At 45.4% G+C, this 19,068-nt stretch overlaps 2 protein-coding genes across 2 annotated transcripts; both read left to right on the top strand.

Moving 5' to 3' along the window:
* The first annotated feature begins 967 nt into the window (after positions 1-967).
* Positions 968-9,079, top strand: LOC123030882 (cytosolic 5'-nucleotidase 1A-like). Its single transcript, XM_044445182.1, has 6 exons — positions 968-1,192; positions 1,587-1,754; positions 3,437-3,566; positions 5,547-5,669; positions 6,858-7,042; positions 7,849-9,079. Exons 1-6 carry the CDS (start codon positions 968-970, stop codon positions 8,209-8,211), a joined length of 1,194 nt encoding a protein of 397 aa, XP_044301117.1. The 3' UTR covers positions 8,212-9,079.
* A 1,982-nt stretch (positions 9,080-11,061) lies between these two features.
* On the top strand, positions 11,062-18,279 carry LOC123030883 (retinol dehydrogenase 14-like). Its single transcript, XM_044445183.1, has 2 exons — positions 11,062-11,478; positions 15,760-18,279. Exons 1-2 carry the CDS (start codon positions 11,101-11,103, stop codon positions 16,375-16,377), a joined length of 996 nt encoding a protein of 331 aa, XP_044301118.1. The 5' UTR covers positions 11,062-11,100; the 3' UTR covers positions 16,378-18,279.
* Positions 18,280-19,068: the final 789 nt, after the last annotated feature.

Consider the following 19,068-nt stretch of genomic DNA (forward strand, 5'->3'; position numbering starts at 1 on the left):
AATTGTCAGAGCCACCCAGTGCCAGCTGCCCGGTGGAAAGAATTCCTGGAGAGAAAGGGAGATGAGGATGCCTGTTCCCTTATTTACCCAGACTTCCCCTGGACTCTCCCTGCAATAAGAACTGCAGGAATCCAACTTATATCTTTAGTCCCGTATTTTCTATCCTGACTAAAGTAACATTGCAGGATTTCAGGCAGAAGTTCTTCCAGTCCTACACAGAAATGGCTGAGGGCTTTCTGCAAATAAAACATGGACAAAGCTATGGCTCTTCCTCCAGCCACCCTGGAGGAAGGATGCTGATAAATGCACTTCTCTGCAATACTGTTTGTTGTGGTGTTACTATAGTCACATTACATATAAGCATCCATGAGGTTTTATTCTGAAAGGTAACATGTGAATAATTATAATACATTCGCACACCTACACAGTAAGTGTTACACCAGAGATCTTGATACTGATGGCTCTGCCCTGGCTGCTAGCACTGGTGGGGAAAGGGGGCCACCTCTGAGTGAAGGATGCAAGGTCTAGGGACACACCTGGAGGGGCATTTGCAGACTGGGCTCTCAGAGCACCCTTGGGGAGCCTCAGGAAAGGACTTGGAGGGCCGCACATGGTGCCACACGTTGGGCGCCCCGCTCCACTGCGCCTCGCCCGCCTGGGACCTGCAGCCCAAAGAGCTCGGGGGAGGCAGCTCTGGGGTGTCGCGGCCCGAGGAAGGGCTTCGAAACCAGGCGAACCGCGCCTCTCCCGCCCAGGCGCGCTGCCTCCTCAGCCGTTCCGCGGAGCTTTCTTCCAGGTAGAAGGGCAGGCCGGGCCGGCAGAGGCGCCTCGGGGCGTAGCAAGCCTCCCACTCCCCCGCCCCGTCTTTCCGGCAGGCCTGCGGGCAAAGGGTGTGGCGGAGGGAGCCTTCGGCGGCGGCGGCGGCGGGAGCGCCGAGCCGGAGAGGAGCGGCGCCGCTCCCGGCTGCATGGAACAAGCGCCTTCCCCTTACGCCGCAGAGCTCCGGTCCGCCTTCTCCAGGGCCATGAGCGGCTCCCGGCCAGACGAAGAGCAGCGCGGGGCAAGCATGCCCTCTTCCCAGGGCGGCAGCAAGATGGATCTCTCCGAGGAGGAAATCACCAGAGCCGAGCAGGACTGGGAAACGGCCATGGCTGTCTACGAGAGCCTCACCACGACCAAGCGACCCCGGCCCGTGAGTGGACGGCGCGGGAGGCTGGCGGGTGGTGCCCTCCGTGTGGCCGCGCCATCCTGCGTCGGCTTTTTCGAAAGGAAAGCCCGCCCTGTCTCGTATCGGCTGCTGCTCCAGCAGCGCCGGCAAGCGTGGCCCCCGTTCCGTCCACCTTCCCCCCACACCCCAAATGGCCGCCCCTTTATTCTCCTCGCCACTCCTTCTCCCCGCCTTGGGGCTCCCTTTGCCATGGCTGCACCCCTTGTGATCATCCCGACATGCGTGTACTTTGGCCCCCTTTCCCCGCCATATCCTGCCCCCTAAGCCACTTCTGGCCTCTCTCATCCTTTCTTCACCTCCTTTCATCATTTGCCATTTTTATCTGTTAGTGTTAATCCTTCTTCCCTTACACGCACAGCCCAAGCCCCAAAATGCCATCACCGTTGCTGTGTCTTCCCGGGTCCTCTTTGATATGGTGGTAGAGAGGAAGATCTATGAAGAGGAAGGTGTGGAAAAGTATGTGGAATACCAGCAGGCAAATGAGAACATCACCCTGAAGCCTGGACCTGCTTTTTCTTTTGTGAAGGTAAACGCACTTCCTCTTCCATTCAGTTCAGTTCAGTGGGGCATTTCCACTTGCCTTGCCACAGAACTGCCTCCGTTTACTTTGCCTTTTCTTGCCTCACCCCTCTGGCCAAAACTTCCAGTACATAATGCAACTGTACGAGGTTGCATAATCTTGCCTTCAGATGCACGCAAACGCCGTGCATTGGAAATGGTTTCCTGGTTTCTGTGATGAGAAGGGAGCTTCCCTGAAAGCAGTGTCGCAGTTCTAGGCCACATTAAGTGAAGCGGCAGAGCGTTAAATGAAGGTGCTGCAGAATGGGTTCTGCTATGCTACACCAGCTAATACTTCTTAAATCACTAGGCTCTGCATGTTCATGTTCAAACGAGCCACCAGAAGGCACAGTTCCTTTGTTCCGTCTCCACTTCTGGTTTAACAGGGCTTGCAGTATTTTGGAAACAGTTCTCAAACCTGCAAACTCAACTGAACTGAAAATGGGATGCCACATTGTAGGCAGTAATTCCCCTTTCAAATTGCTTTCAGTTCTGGAATGGCTGTACTCTCTTGGCCAGCAAATAAAGAATTCCCCTTTCTGAGCTGAATCAGTATAGTTTTAAAAGCTATGTACAACATTGGAAAGTATCAGACTGGCAAATGACCCAGATCAGAAATGTTGATGGCTGCTTAGGTGTCACATCTCCTCAACAGCATTGCTTTTGTGACATGGGCATTGCAATCCAAAACCCTTTCATATTAGGTTATGAGAAGGACTTTTTTTGAAATGTACATTTAAGTTCCTTGTCCAACAATTTTAATATGTATGCTCAAAACTTTGCTGTTTATTCGATTGACCTGTGCTTGCATAAAAGCTATACAAATTTTGGCTGTCCGGTTTTCAAAGCCCTTTTCCCTAGGCCAGTCTGCCTTATTTAATGCTCCATCATACAGAATTCCACTAGAAAGGAAAACCAGTGGATGGTGTAACAATGAAACGGTTGAACTAGGACTGGAAAGACAGGGTCTCACTCAACAATGAAGCCTTTAGCCAACTCCCTAGTCACTGTGTCTCAGCCTAACTGATCCCACACAGGCACAGAGTAGAAGAAAGGAAGGGGAGTACCTTGTAAGCCATGTGGAAGAACTATGGAATATAAATAACAAACATAAATCAACATCCATGAGTAACACCCTATGACAGATGTCGGGAATAATGGAGTTGTAGTCCAAAGCATCTGGAGGGCACCAGTTTGGAGAAGGCTTGTATAAACATTGCAATTTTGTGCATTTCTTTGAAATGTACATATAGTTGCATTTTGCATGCAGTTCAGTACCTGGGCTTACTAGGAAGCACCCCCCAGCATCGCCCAAAAGTAACTGTTGCTCATCTGAGGAGCCTTTGGTATGCTCAAATGTTGTTACTAAGGCTAATCTTGGAATATACAAACATGCACTTTAATGAAAGCCTGTGAACTGCAGAAGGTGCACTCCTTAATCCTCGGAGGCTGAATTTTGTACCTCTTTTGTACCTACAAGCCCCGGCAGACCTTGTCAAGAGGTCAAGAAGCAGAACTGGCAGAACGAGTAATGCAAGTTGGGCTGGCAAGCACACTTTTCTTCTAGGCAGAGCCCCACGGGTCCTGATCAAATCCACTGATAAGAACAGATAATTGAGCTAGTGCTTGTCTCACGTGTTTGCTACTCAGGCACTGGAGCACGTCAATGCCCGACTTCGTGAGCTGTACCCGAATGAAGAAGATCTCTTTGATATTGTGCTCATGACTAACAATCATGCCCAAGTAGGGGTGAGACTGATCAACAGCATCAATCACTACGGTGAGTGTCAGGCACATCTTTGGCTCTGCTGCTGCTGGTACATCTTCTCTTTATATTTTATTGATTTATGCCCACTTTTTCTTAAGCCAAGTACATGCAGCTTAGATGGGAGCTCCTTCTAAACAAGGGTGGCAACTTGGGGCTCTCCAGATGTTTTGGCCTACAATTCCCATCAGCCCTAGTCAGTAGAGCCAGGGCTAAAGGCTGATGGGAGGTGTAAGCTAAAATATTTTGGGGGACACAAGTTGATCCTCCTGCTGTTTGAGGGGAGGGAATTTTCTTTCATCAGAGTCACTTGGTGTACTGCAAGGACTCTAGCATTTAATGTCACAGCTGCTTCCTTGCTTCACACAGCTCTGTCAAGTTCATTCTTTTCACTGCTTAAAAGCAGAAGCTGGCTGGGCATGATGTGTCACAAGCAGTGCTTGCTTACCAGAGAGGGGATACTGCCATAAGCATCATGGCAGAGGCCTGGGATGAGCAGAAGGAAGCTCTCCAGATGCCTGGGTCTTCAAGTCCCAGTACTGGCTAAGCTGGCAGGTGCTTCTGGGAACTGAAGTTCCAAACATCTTGGAGAGCTACCTTCTGCCCACCTCTGCTATAATGATCTGCCCACCTCTGCAGATCATTCTGATCAAACATGTGCTGCCCTTGCTGAAATATAACCTGTTTTTCACCTCACACCCCATCTTCTTTCTCCTCCAGTATGATTTAGCTCTTTGTCTCAGCTAACCTTCCTCTGCTATATCCATCAAACTCACTGCTCCTGACATTGGAATATGGCTGGATGTGGGCAGCTCTTGCCCCCATGTGCCTGTGAACACCTCTCTTGGCACCTGCCAGATTCTGCATCCTCTCCTGATTTTTACTATTTTTTAAAAATTATCTCCAAAAATTGATTGGGACACATGCTGCAAAGCAGAGGGTCACCCTGCAGTGAAATCTTTTTTTCTAAGAATGCTGCTGGTCCATATGTGGGCACCAGAGCCACCCACATGAGTTACGACATAGCCCTTCATTTTGAAGTCTGCCCAGCCATCCAGGAAAAGGAAAATGGCATGCTAGGAGGGGGCAAGTGCTTTGCCAGTGCTTTGTGAATATGCTTTGCCTGGTGTATGTGTGGGTGTTTCTTATTCTGAGCGGCAGCAACTGCTTGCTTTCTGTACAATAGTTTTGTTCTGCTTTGTGGGAGGCAAGTAAGAGATTTTGGCATTTAGGGCACAGACCCCTCCTCTGTCTTGTGCTTAGTTTCTTGGCAAAGCTGCTTGTTTCTAAGAAATGGGTGCTGGAGCAGAAAAGGGTGGTTTTGAAAGATGGATGTTGTGTTTGGGAGTTCAGTCCTCACTTCTGCCTTGTGCTTCTTCTGAGATTCTTGAGCAAGTGACCTTTTTTCTCGATCCATCAGTTTGCCTTCTGAGAGATGAGTGCTATGTGACACAACATGCCTACTGTGGCAGTGATTTTATAAATGGTCAGGCCCCTTCCCCATAGCAGTTATGCTGAGAGCGCACCCACAGGGAGAGTATAGCAGCCAGGCAGAATGGAGCATGGCCATACAGGTTGCTGCACAGGAGTCCTGGAAGGAGATCCAGCCCAGCTCAGCCCCGGCCATGAGGAAGCTGTCTCTGCCCAAATGTATAGCTGAACTGAACAAAGGATCTTTGTGACAGAATCTTCTACTGGTGCGACGTCACATTGCATTCTAGTAGCAGTCTCAGCTCTGAGACTGTCTCTGCAAAGCCAGGGCACTGATGTCACACTCCCGCATGGCTGAGGCAAGAGGATTCCTTCCACATCCAAGGCCCATTGTTATGTAAAGGCCCTCACAAATTGACATGATGTTGGGTGCCCCCCCCTCCACATACTCCTTTTTGCTTTCCTCCTGAATTAGAACACAACAGCCCCAGGGATGTATGGTACCAGTCTGCACATCTGTGGGCATGAGCTTGGTCTGAGATTTTTTTTCTTATCCCATGGCAGATCTGTTAATTGAACGGTTCTGTATGACTGGAGGAAAGAGTCCTGTCGGCTACCTGAAAGCATATCTTACCAATCTGTACCTTTCTGCTGATTCTGAAAAAGTTCAAGAAGCCATAGAAGCAGGTTTGGATTGCAGTTTTCCCTTACTTTAATCATAGAGGGCTACCCAAAATACTGAGTAACTGCATGTATCTTCCACGGGGTGTTGTAGCTGCAATTTCGATAGAGAGTTAGGCTATGCACCCCAAATGGGTTTGACTGTTTTTTAAAAATTTAGATCCAGCTTTATTTATAGACAACTTTCTGATTGATGATCTGGTCCTTTGTATTCTTTCAGTGATCGCAGCTGTTCCTTTCCATGAGGTTCCACTACCATATTGGTATAATATTCCACAGGTCCTCCATAAACGGTCCAAGTGCTCTAAAGCATTCTCTGGCTTCACTTGAGATGGCTGATAACAGCCTGATCCTTGGAAGTGTGTCTCGTCCATTCTGATGAATCTTCCAAGCAAGCAGTGTTGGAACCCGGTGCTTAAGAGGAGCTTTGAGACCTTTTGTCTTCCCAATCTTGGAAACAGAATAGAGTTATGAAAGAGTATACCATCACCGAATCAAAGCAAAGGGAGCATCCAAAGGGCCAGGAAACCAGATAGGATTCAATTTCAAAAGCTGAGACTAGCCTGGACTTTCTAATGTTAACAAAAATGGACATATTTAAATTATTGTAGCTTGTTCCCAGAATGTACAAAGCAAGATCAGTATGAAGACCAATCTTCCCAGAGGATCAGCAGTAAATGACCTGGAACATTTCTACCAGCTAGCACAGCAGGGAACCACCAGTTGTTAAAGCACCCAGAACAGAGTGCATCCAGCATGGGGCAAGCCCGCAGAACTTGTAGAAGGGAGCTCTGCTGACCTTTCCCAGTCCAGAACCTAGTGCTTCTGCTTCTATCCAGGCTTTTAGGAAGCGTTAACTTGCTTTTGCACAAGTAGTGTCCTAGTGGAATGTGACAGCTGGCAGTTGTGCAGCTGCCCCATTGGATGCTGCCCTTCAAGCCCCATTGAGAGTATTGTCCTGCTAGGCTTTCATCAGAAGATTTCTGCAGTCATCTGTTGTTATGGTGCTTCTAAGAAATAAGAAATAAAATAGTAAGGTGCTGTCTTTCATGGGGCTAAAATGTGGCCAACAGGAATACATGTAAGGTGCAAAGTTAATCACCAGCATAAACATTCAAATGGTCCAATCCTTTGCATACTGGTCTTTTGCTTTCATAGGATGCAAGATTAATAGTTTCTTAATTATGTTTGCAGGAATTGCTGCCGCCACACTGTTTTCAGGGAATAAAAATGTTCCATATGACGATAAGCAACTTCGAGTGGCCTTTGATGGGGATGCCGTTCTCTTTTCTGATGAATCTGAAATAATTGTGAAAGAACATGGCCTAGACAGATTTTTTGAGCATGAGAAGATGAATGAGAATAAGCCTCTAGCCCAGGTAAGCTGGTCAGTTTGCATTTTTCTTTGTTCCCATGACAAACATTGCCATGGCCAGCACAAGTATACTGTTGTTTGGTTAGTTCGCAGAAGCATTTTAACTGGAAATGTCTGTTTCCCTTTTTAAAAAGGGAAATAACAGGGGTAGGTGTTCATTTATTTTTAAACACAACTGGAAGCTGTAGGGGCTGGAGCATGCTGGGAGACGAAGGATATTTTTCTGTCTAAAAATGTACAGGATTTACATCCAATTCCACTCAAGTGTGAGAATGCTTTCAGCATTCCTCCTCTCTAGTGTGGAACGGGGGTGGGCAGACATCAGGCTTCTTTGCTGAACCAGAACCATTTACAAAATACTGCTTCAAGCAGGTGGATGGGCATAAAATTAAGGAAAAAGGTGCCTCTCAGGACATCCTTAGCTGAGGATTTTGTGAGCAGTACCGGAGCCAAGCTCACATATCCTTTCACACAAAAATTCAGTCCCTTTGTTTCCCCCATGCATTCTTTTCCAAGAAAATTTAGATTGGCATAGGGGGCTCCTTTTTATTCCTTGATAATTAGTTGTCAGCACCTCTACTAATCAACTGCAAGTCATCCATAGCCCACCTCAATCTGTCATCTGCCTCCTTCTGCAATACTGCGCAAGATGGACAAAGGCATAAGGCGGCTTCTGAGTTACTTTTCCCTAGTTAAGTTTTCTTCAGTGTTCTTTGTATTTTAGAATCGTTAAACAGCCCCATAGCTCTCTTCATGGTGACTCACCAGTCACCATATGCTCAATGTGTTTCTGATATTTTGTGCCTGTAGGGCCCTTTGAAAGGTTTCCTGGAAGATCTTGGACGGCTCCAGAAGAAGTTCTATGCAAAGGACGAACGCCTGGATTCGCCAATCAGGACTTATTTGGTGACAGCCCGAAGTGCAGCCAGTTCGGGAGCCAGAGTGCTGAAGACGCTGCGCAGCTGGGGAGTACAAATTGATGAAGCCCTCTTCCTTGCCGGGGCACCCAAGGGACCGATCTTGGCAAAAATCAGGCCTCACATTTTCTTTGATGATCAGATGTTTCACATAGAGGGAGCACAGCAGCTGGGTACAATTGCTGCACATGTGCCATATGGCATTGGGCAGAAGTACCACAAATCCAAATTGAAGGACAGCCCTGACAATAACTAAGTTCTTTGAACTTAGCCTCAAATGTTAGGTCTGACATTTCCATACTTGGACTTGTATCAAGATTACATTTTTAAGAGTATCCCACCCCCCAGGTTTTTGATCTATTTTTAGAGATTTTTTAGAGATTTTTTATAATTATTACATTATTTGGAATATATATGTGCTCCTATATATATTTCTACTTCATCAATCTTTCTAGCTTGGGCTTTTTAAATATCTTTTTTAAATGTTAGCACACTACTACTTAAATTGCAGGGGTAGGTGGAAGGTGTATATTGGGATTTCAGCATGCCAGAAGTCCCTAGCAGTACAGCCAATAGTCAGAACTACTGAAAGTTGAAATCTAAAACTGCTGGACATCTGCTGCTTCCTGCCCATCTGGTGTTCTACAGCACCAGGGGATTTACACAATATGGTATATATGCTGTTGTGTTGATAGCAAAGGGGTGCTGGTGCACAAATAAGCGTTGGAAAATCTGTATGGGGTTTTGTGTGCATTACTGCATCTAATAAAGCTGTCTATTGTCTCCAGTGCACACCTAGTAGGACTGCAAGAACGGGTCAACTGAATATAACCCAGAATAAAATCATTAGTGCTTCTGTTGACTGAAGTGAGGTGCAGATGGCACTGCTTTCAATTTGTAACTCTGAATCTGTTCTCATGACATTTAGAACACCCCCAAAACAGCAAAGTGTATTTTATTTAAGTGTCACTGGTGGCTGGTTGATTCAGTCTTACAGTCTCCTAAGTGTGCTGTGTGACTGACTCTATGCAACAAAGATGCAGATATCAGAATTACTGATCTTGCTGTTTACAGGAAAATATCTGTTGTATTTGTTCACTTTAATAAAAGCTGGTTACAGAAACTATCAGCACTTTTACTTATTTATCTAAGAGTCTTTAAAAATAAAGAAGCCAAAACTATGGGCAATTGTTGGGTAACTCTGAGTTGTTAATTGTCTGAGTTAATTGTCTGAGTTGTCCGGGTTCAGACATCATGAAACAATGCAGGAATGGGCTGTTAATTGAAAATAGAAATGACTCACTCTGTCCTTTGCCTGACAATTCTGGAGGCTATAAAGCCCATCAACTGTTGTGGTAACATGTGAACCAGGTCTTTGTTGAATATGGCAACTCTGGTACACAAAATAGAATCATTTTGCTCAGAAAAGTTCACCTCTATGAAGTAAACGGAAATTACTCTCTAGAATACCTACGGCACTATCCTGTGCATGTTTGGACAGAAAAAAACTCCAATTCCCATTTCTGTCTAAACATGCATAGGACCATGCCCTTAGGATTGCAGTTTGCAGACTCTTAAGATGACACAGAGAAAGTCTATCAATTTATTAAAAAAAATAGATCTCAAATGTCTGTTGCCACACCATTGGCAAAGTGGGAGCAAGTGGACAGGAAGGAAATTCAATAATAATTCTGTGTTTATTTTAAGCCAAAAGTAGTTTGAACATGAGTTGGCCACTCATTTCCCCCTGGAAGTTGCTCTCCCACTTTTCAGAAGAATTTGTTGCTCTACATAGATTTGACATTATGCAACAGACTTTAAAACAGATAGGGAAACCTCCAGCCCATAGGCCAAATCTGCCCAGCAGGCCTCCTCAGCCAGCATGCAAAGCCCAGGAGAAGACAGAGAGCACCCTCCAGCAGCCACAAACCTAAGAAGTGCACCTTAAGACTATAGCTTCTGTTCATCCTTTCCTGGTTGCCTCGATTTTCATGCCCTCCACCTTCTTCCCTGTTTCTTAGCTCATTGCACCAATCAACTGAAGAGGCAGGAAGGAGGTGTGAATGGTGCGCCCCTGTCCAAATGCAGGGTGGGGAAAATGAAGTGCACACAGGTTGATCTGCATTGCAGGATCCATCACATCTAGAACCAGCGTGGTGTAGTCATTACAATATTGGACTGGAAGAAGGAGATCCGGGTTCTAGTTCAATACGAAGCACACCAAGTGACTTCAGGTCAATCACTGACTCTCAGCCTAACCTACCTCATAGGGCTGTTGGAGGGAAAGAGGAGGAGGACCATGGAAGCTGTTCTGGGTTCCTTGCAAGAAATAAAAAGGAGGAATATAAATATCATTAATACTGGCCCTTCAACATACACATCATCATTTGGGTTTACAGCAACAAAATACCCCACACAAAACGTACCTCAGTATATAGCAAAAGCCAATCTAGCTGATCTGCCATCTTAACGTTAGTATTCAGTGAATGCAGACACTTAGGACTGATTCTCCATTCAGCAGTGTAAAACGGAGATTCCAAATCAAGCAGGAAACTAAAAGGAGAGTTTTAATGTAGCCTTTCTATTTCTGTACCCCAAAAACGAGAAGTATCTTGTACCACCATAAAAATTATTTTAAGTCTGTTACATAGTTATAATCTTCTTGGTCAGATACGTGGAGTGTTACATAGGCGTAGAAGAATAAACACAAAAAAAGCAAATACATGAAAACAAAAATTTTTCAGTTTACTATGCAAAACTTGCTATGCAAAATAAGCACAGTAAGGATTCGCAGCAGCAGTCATCGTCGAAAACGCGAGCATCCTAGCTAAATTAAGAAACACCTGAACTAGAATACAGCCTCCTCATCGCGATTCTGTTCAGAGTTGACAGATATCCCGAACTGCAGTTCAGTCTTTCCCCTGCGCGCGGGCGCGGCTTGCCCAGAAGAAACCTCTGGAACTACAAGAGCCACAGTGCCAAGCGCCGGAAGTCGGCCAACCAGCGCACTTCCCTGCACACCGAGGAGACACCCCATTCTCTCCCGCCTTCTGCAGCAGCGCGATGTCATTGGGTCGTAACTCCGGGATATTTCTCAGTAGGCCCTGCGCGCTGTCAGTCCTGCCCTCGCCCAGCGCTCTGGGCGATGGCCGCCACTGCGGTCGTGCTGGCTGCAGCTCTGGGTGGAGGACTGCTCCTCATCGCCCGCCGCTTCTGGGCGGCGGCCGGGAAGGTCAAGCGGAACGTGTCTGCCGCCGGCCATATGCAGGGCAAGACGGTGATCATCACCGGGGCCAACAGCGGCCTTGGGCGGGCCACGGCGGCCGAGCTGCTACGGAAACACGCGAGGGTCATAATGGCGTGCCGAGACCGCGGCCGTGCCGAGGAGGCCGCGCGCGAGCTCCGTGCTGAGGTGGGCCTGAGCTCTCGCGGCGGGGGCGAGTGCCGCGGGGAGCTGCTGGTGCGCGAGCTCGACCTGGCTTCGCTCCGATCCGTGCGCAACTTCTGCCAGCAGGTGCTACAGGTAAGCGCGGCGGGCAGTGTGGGAATGAGCCGCTCTCCCATGTCAGCATTCTCCGAGCCGTAGCCCTCCAGGTACGCTGGACTACAGCTTCCATAATCCGCTAGGCAGGAGAAGCTGGTGGCACCCATGGCACTGGGGCTCCTAAGCCGTTGCAGTTTTTATCCTGAGTTTTATAGGACCTGTCGATGGTGCTGAACTCCTTCTCCAAAATAGGTTTGCCACCGTAATATTGCACAGAATATAAGCTGCAATAAATAAGGAGACCCACTGTCACAGAAGTCGCCAATTTTCCCAAGACCACATAGGATTGTGTGGTTGTAGTCCAGCACATCAGGTGCTGAAAAATGGTACTCCACGCTGTGGGAAGAACGGAGAATGGGGCAGGTAAATGACTTCAAGGAAAGAGCTAATCATGTTGTCAGGGAGATGTATATTGCAGTCTAAAAAGCAAAACACTAAATTGAAATAAAAGACAGCTGCCTAAGACATTTTTCCACGATGGGTGGATTTGAAATAAAAGGCAGCCTCTGGAATACTCTCACAGGATACACATCGTTTTCAGCAACCTTATAATCTCCATGCATATTTGAGATCAATATCAACCCTGAGTGACCATGGATTTAGATGGTTCTTTAATATTTTATGATAATATGAATCTTAAAATCCCAGCACACAGCCACTGTTTATCTCAGTAAACCTTGTAAATAGGACTGCAATCCTTTATTAGTTACCTGGGAAGCAACTCTGTTGAATTCTCAGTAGGCATATATAAGATGGCACCATATGTAGTTAGGTTTTAGCACCCAGAGTGCAGTCTAAACATTGTATTATTGATGGTTGTTAAAGGGCAAGTGAGCCACCTGGGACCACACTGCTTAGGAACATAAGAAGCTGACTTTCACTAAACTAGATCTCTGGCTCATCTAGATCAGTATTGTAAAGACTGACAGGCCGTGACTCTCCAGGGTTTCAGGAAGGAATTTTTACAGCCCTGGCTGAAGATGCCAGAGGCTGGGTCTTCTTTGCATGCAGATCATATGTACCACTTGGTCACAGATCTTTAGAGATGCTTCAGGTGCACCATTTTGTTCACTGCATTGTTAGCCTATCTTCCTCCAAACAGGAAGGTGCAAAGAGCTGAAGGTTGAATTTCATGGCTGAGGAGCAATCTGAACCCAGCTCTCTCAGTAATAGTCCATCACTTGGTTGTTCCCACACCAGGGGTAAGCAGCTTGTAGCCCTCCAGTTATTTTGGCCTACAGTTTACATCAGAGGTGGCCAGCATAAGCAATGGTGAGGAGTTGTAGGTTACAACATCTGAAGGGCTATAGATTGCCCTCTCATGCCCTACCACATATTGGCTTTCACAAGGTAGGGATATCATTTTAAACAAATTTTCCCATTTCCACAAATGCACATATTCCACAAAACATGTTTCCTTCATCAACACCAGATTGTTGGAATCTGTGCAAAATGGTGTGAGGTGGGGACATGTTCCTTTTTTTGTCAAGTAGGCATGCCCTGGGAACTGCCTTTCTAACTAACTACATACCAGGGTTAAATAGGAAATGAATTGAATAGAAAATAAAAATGGCAAAACACCTTATGGCACCATAAAGAGTACCAAGGATAACCCAGTGGGTGAAGTGTCTGTTACAGAAACTCTAGGGAAAGTGGCTGTGTCATACTTGAATACTTGATTCTAAAGGAAGCAAAGGACAAGTGTAACTCACATGTACCCTGGATTTTAGGGAAGCCAGTTCTACGAAACTCAGAACAATGACAAATAAGTAAGTAACTTTAGAGAGAAAAGGAGTCCAAGACTTTTTAAAGGAAATACTAAAGGCAAAATTGCAAACAATTTCAACAAGAAGAAAGGTAGATGACAACTGAAAAAAAGCTGATGTGTCTTTGCAAAAGGTTTAGAAATGACTTCAAAACAAAAAAGGACATTTACAAGCACTTGGGATGGTTAGGCAAATGGTCAAGGAACACCATTACTTTGAACAAGTTCACTAAGCACTCCAGGGCTTAGTGATCTGCATGCTAGAGTAATAAACTGACAGAAAAACTTTCAGAACCACTGCATATTATCTTGGAGAAATCATGGAGGACAAAGTGCCAGATGCCTGTAGGAAGGCTAAATGTTGTCCCTACCCTCAGAAATGGGGAACACAGGAAACTGGGAGCTACACACCAGTTGCTTTGGCTTCAATCCCTGTGAAAAATTTTAGAGCAGATTAGAAAACAGTTAACCTGCAAACACCTTGAAAACAATGCAGTGATTACTAGAAGCCAATATGAATTTCTCATGTCCTACCTAGACTAATATGATTTCATTTTTTTTAACTGGATAACCTCCCTTGTGGACTGGGGGACTGCTGCAAACATAATACATCAAAGCAAAGCTTTTGAAAATGAGCCCCATGATGTCCTGATTAGCAAACTAGCTAAAAGTGGGCTAGATGGAACAACTGTTAGGTGGATCCACAGTTCGTTATAGAACCAGACTCAAGGAGTGCTTTGCTGTAGCACCTTCTCAAACTGGGGAGAGGTAGCACATAGGGTGCCACGGGGTTCCATCCTGGGCCCAGTGCTCTTCAACATGTCATTAATGATTTGGTTGAGGAAGTTCAGGGAATGCTTACCAGATTTGCAGGTGATGCAAAATTGGAATGCAAAAACAAAATTCAAACTTCATAGGTTGGAAGACTGGGCTGAAAACAGCAGAATGAAATTTAATAGGAACAAATGCTAGGACCTGCACCTAGGAAAAAGAAACAAATCCATACTTACAAAAAGGGGGATGCTTAGCTCAATGATGCCACAAGCAAAATGTATGTCACAATTGTTGATCACAAGTAGAATATGAGCCAGCAGTGCAGTGTGGCGGCCAAAAAGGCAGATGCTGCTTTGGGCTGCATTGCTAGAGTATCACATGAAGTACAAGTTCCCCTTAAGTCAGCACTTCTTAGGCCTCATCTTGGGTATTGTCTCCAGTTTTGGGCACCTAACTTTTAAAAATATGCAGACATACTAGAAACTGTTCAAAGGAGGGCAGCAAGGGTGACCCAGGGTCTAGAAACATGCTCAGCCTGAAGCAGAGAAGACTGTGGGGAGATAGGATTGCACTTTTCAGTACAGAGGAGGGCTGGGATTTCTTCTTTATCATACAAGAGAACAGGACATGGAATGCTATTAATATACAGGTGGAGTAAGAACAAGAGGTGGGTAGGTTGGCAGCCAATAGATTTATAGATGTATTTAAAATGCCCTTGTGATTATGCTTATTTTATTGTTTTTAATGATGTAATTGTTGTATGTTGGCATATTGTAATATGAACTTCTATATTTTAACAACACTTTTTTGTAAACTGTTTTGGGAGCCGTGTATGGCTATCAAATGGTATAGAAAAGCAATAAATAAATAAAGGGCTCAAGTTACAGGAAGCCAGATTCTTCTTTCTTGGACTTCAAGAAGAACTTTCTGCCTGTTAGATCAGTATGATAATGGAATCGACGATCTAAGAAAGTTATGGGTTCTCCCACACTGGAGGTATTCAAGAGGCAGCTAGACAACCATCATGCTAGGGATCCTTTAACTTGCAGTCCTGAATTGAGCAGGGGGTTGAACCTAATTGCCTTACTGGCCCCTTCCAACTCTTGTGTTCTACAATTCTTTGATTATGTGGAATTTGCCTGGCCATTGACCACACATGTTCATGCCATTAGGAGTGTGTGAGGAACCCATTTTGGGGGTGGGAATCTGTCGGAATCCCTGGGCTCTGCTCCCCAGACTGCTTTCTCACAGTCATGAGTCTGACTTCCTGAAGAATGTGTCCCTCTTCTGTGGGTGTCCCTTGCAACCTTTGCTTATGCTGCATGTGCTGTGGATGAAGGATGCCAGCTGCACAACTGGACTTCTGTGAGTGTTCCTGGATTTCCCCAGCAAGGGCTGAACACAACAGGAAGTTCGACAGACAGAAAAGAGCTGGATTTGGGGGAGGATCATTGCAACCCTACATGCCATAACAATTTGTCAGTCCCTAAGGACCCATGCAACTTGTAGTTTTGCTGAAAAAAGTAGCACAACTATCCATCAGGGAAACGGGACCAACAGTGATGTTGCTAGCGTTGCAAGGGCCAGATGAAAAGGGCGTAAACTACTGCTGCTTCTGTTTTAGAAGACCAGATTTTTTTAAATCTCTCATCTTTTAAAACAATTTGAATAATTTTAAATTTATATATCTGACTGACTCCTTTCTTTTTTCTGTTGTAAAGGAAGAGCCCAGGCTGGATGTCTTGATCAACAATGCTGGGATATTCCAGTGTCCTTATATGAAGACAGAGGATGGTTTTGAGATGCAGTTTGGTGTCAACCACTTAGGTCACTTCCTGCTTACAAACCTCCTTCTTGGACTTCTGAAAAACTCTGCACCCAGCAGAATTGTAGTAGTGTCCTCCAAGCTTTATAAATATGGAGAGATCAACTTCGATGACTTGAACAGTGAGCTAAGTTACAATAAAAGCTTTGCCTATAGTCGAAGCAAACTGGCTAACATACTCTTCACCAGGGAGTTAGCCCGGCGCTTAGAGAACACCGGGGTCACAGTCAATGTGCTACATCCTGGCATTGTCCGAACAAACCTAGGTAGGCACATACATATTCCTTTACTAGCCAGGCCCTTGTTCAATTTGGTATCCTGGGCTTTCTTCAAGTCTCCGTTGGAAGGAGCCCAGACTTCTGTTTATCTGGCTTCTTCTCCTGAAGTAGAGGGTTTCTCTGGAAAGTACTTTGGGGACTGCAAAGAGGAGCAGCTGTTGCCCAAAGCCATGGATGATTTGGTTGCAAGGAAACTGTGGGATATCAGTGAAGTGATGGTTGGGCTACTAAAATGAATTCCTGAGAGAAGCACTGTATGAAAGGTGTGTGTGTGTGTGTGTGTGTGTATTTTTTTTTTTTTTTTTCAGGACTTCTCAGTTTCCTGCCTCTTACCATTTTGGCTTCACTGAGAGAGAGGAATCTCCAGTTATTTTCCCTCTGTTCTTGGGATTCAAATGCAGGATCTAGGAAAAAGCTCACAGTAGAAAATAAGTGCAATATTTAAGGAACAAATGAGAGTGTATGGGTACAATACAGTGAGGCTGCCTGCCAGGAGGACAGCCATGCTGAAGATCTTCATGTTCCTGCTCCCATGCAAAATAATTAGATGGCCTGTTTTGGCTGCCCTAAGCATTTGGCTTTGGAGCAGGCAAGGAGTGCTGCAGAGATACTTCCTATATTGGCAGAGCCTGTCTTGTCCCCCTCCCACCCCAAAAGCCCATCTCTGATGTCACTTTTGTGACCTCGGAGCTACACCCATGCTTCTATCTAGCAGCCATTGGACTGTGCTGTAAGCCAATGTTGGTTGATGTTCCACACACACACACTCATGTACACATGCACACATGCATGCATGCACATACATACAAACACATGAAAAATGCCTGCTCTCTGATGTGTGTGCTGACAGTCCAGAGCTTCATTTCAGAATTAGTTGTGTATGGTGCTGTATTCAAAAGTTGTGGCAGCTTTGTTTTTGCATTCTAAAAAAGTGCCCCAAGAAAACTAGAGAGAGAAACTATATGTGAGTGCTTTGATCAGTATGAATATTTCTGCTTTGCGGGGAAAATGCAGCCCGAAAGAGTGTAGGCAGACCTGGCCAGAGATGTAATAACACCCTTGCACAATGGCCCTCTAGAATGTGGGACAGAGCCCAGTGTTCTTAAGGCCTACATGTTTCTGCAACAATGGATTCTACCTTCATGTTGTTTATCCTGCTCAGCAGTGTGGCCAACTGCTGAGGCTCTTTTCCCAGCCCCTGGGCTTGTCGGTGAGACACTCTTTTCTGGCCAGGAGCACGTCACATTTAGCAAAAACTTGAGAGGGATGGTATGGCAAGAGTCAAGCCATTTGCTTTGGAGATGCTTGCTGAGCTCCAGTCCACAACAGCCTCCAGTTTTATTGATGTGCTTGTACATATGAAGTAGGTGTGTCATTTTTCCAGAATCACACAAGATGGCAGGTCTGCACTGTTGACCACAGCTGTCACCCTAAGCATTGCTGTATGTCACTTTGGAATCTATAGAATTTGCTAATTCTGTTATGTAAGATGAGTAGACTGGTGTCTTCAGGATAACTTTGCATGGTTCATATTAATGAAATATGAATGGGGGTATAGCAATAAACTGAAAACTAAAACCTCACTCCGGGTGCATGTAATCACAAGATGTGAATGACACATGAATGATTATGCATCAACTATAAACCCTAAATCCCACGACTGCTACCTGTGGTGCATCCACATTAGTGTGGGCCACTTGGCTGGGCAAAGTGGGCTGTGGATTTGCCACACTTCCACTGAGTAGTTCAGTGCTGTTGAAAACTATTGGACTCCACACTCATTTTTGAATTTGCCATAGAAATCAATGACAAATATAGGTCCAGATGGAGTGTCAGGTTGGCTTGAATTATGTGTAGGTCCATGCCCGATGATGCAGCCTAGGTCTTCCAGAGGAACCAAACTGATAAACAGTCATCTCTGTCTGTGTGATTGCACAGTAGCATGGGTTAACCTGGGTTTCACCTGCACAGACATTGGTGTGCACTCTTCAGAATGTGCCTAGTTTAGTCTTCAATAACACCAGATAGAAAGTCCATATATAGAACCTCTGCTGTGCAGAGTGGTTAATGTTTAGTTTTGGCATAAATTACATAAATGTGCCTCAATTTGTTCTTTGTAAATAAAATTATATCCTAAACGGTGTGTGTTTGTGTCTTTATTTATCTGTGCACACACAGTGTGTATAGATAAGTTTCCTTATCTAAGTTCTATATATTTTAAAGTTGTAGCAATGCATGTGACAAAAATGTCAGAATAGAATAATCTTTCACAAGAAAGAGAGTTTAGAAATGTAGTGTACCATAACACACAATGTACATACCACATGGTAAACCCTTGAGATAGCATCTGTATCAGATTGTTAGACTGCGGCACTCCCCTGACTTTTCTCTGCTGCAGTTACTGCATGCCTTCTTCCCAAAAAGACACCTGAGACGGACCTGTGCTTTGAGATGGTATTTTTAGTCACACACACTCTCAACAGCCATCGATAAAAATAACATGCTTTGCAAATGTGCATTCCCCACATAAACCACCTGCAATGAACCATTCATTCAGAAAGCTGATTTAAATTTCCCCAGCCTGGTGCCCTCCAGGTGTGTTCCCTCACCGCAACTCCTGCTCCACCAAAGGCCATGCTGCTTAGGGATGATGGGAGTTGTAGTACAGCATGTTTGAAGGGCACCAGGATGGGGAAGACTACTGGGATGACTTGGGAGTTTTTTCCAGACAGGCTGCTGCCAGCAATAGCTCAGCTCTTTATGAAGGAAATGATCTTGCAGGCCGAAAAGGATGCAGAGAAAAGCTGGTGTTGAGCCTGGGCAGATTGCTTGGACTGACGCTGCTGAAGGAACTACACCTGGAGTATTGGCATGGATGAGCACTCCCATCACACACGGAAGGAAGTTCCTTTTGTATTGGATGCCTT

Source organism: Varanus komodoensis, unplaced genomic scaffold (genome assembly GCF_004798865.1).
Source record: "Varanus komodoensis strain SLA01 unplaced genomic scaffold, ASM479886v1 scaffold47, whole genome shotgun sequence".
In the NCBI taxonomy this organism is placed as follows: domain Eukaryota; kingdom Metazoa; phylum Chordata; class Lepidosauria; order Squamata; family Varanidae; genus Varanus; species Varanus komodoensis.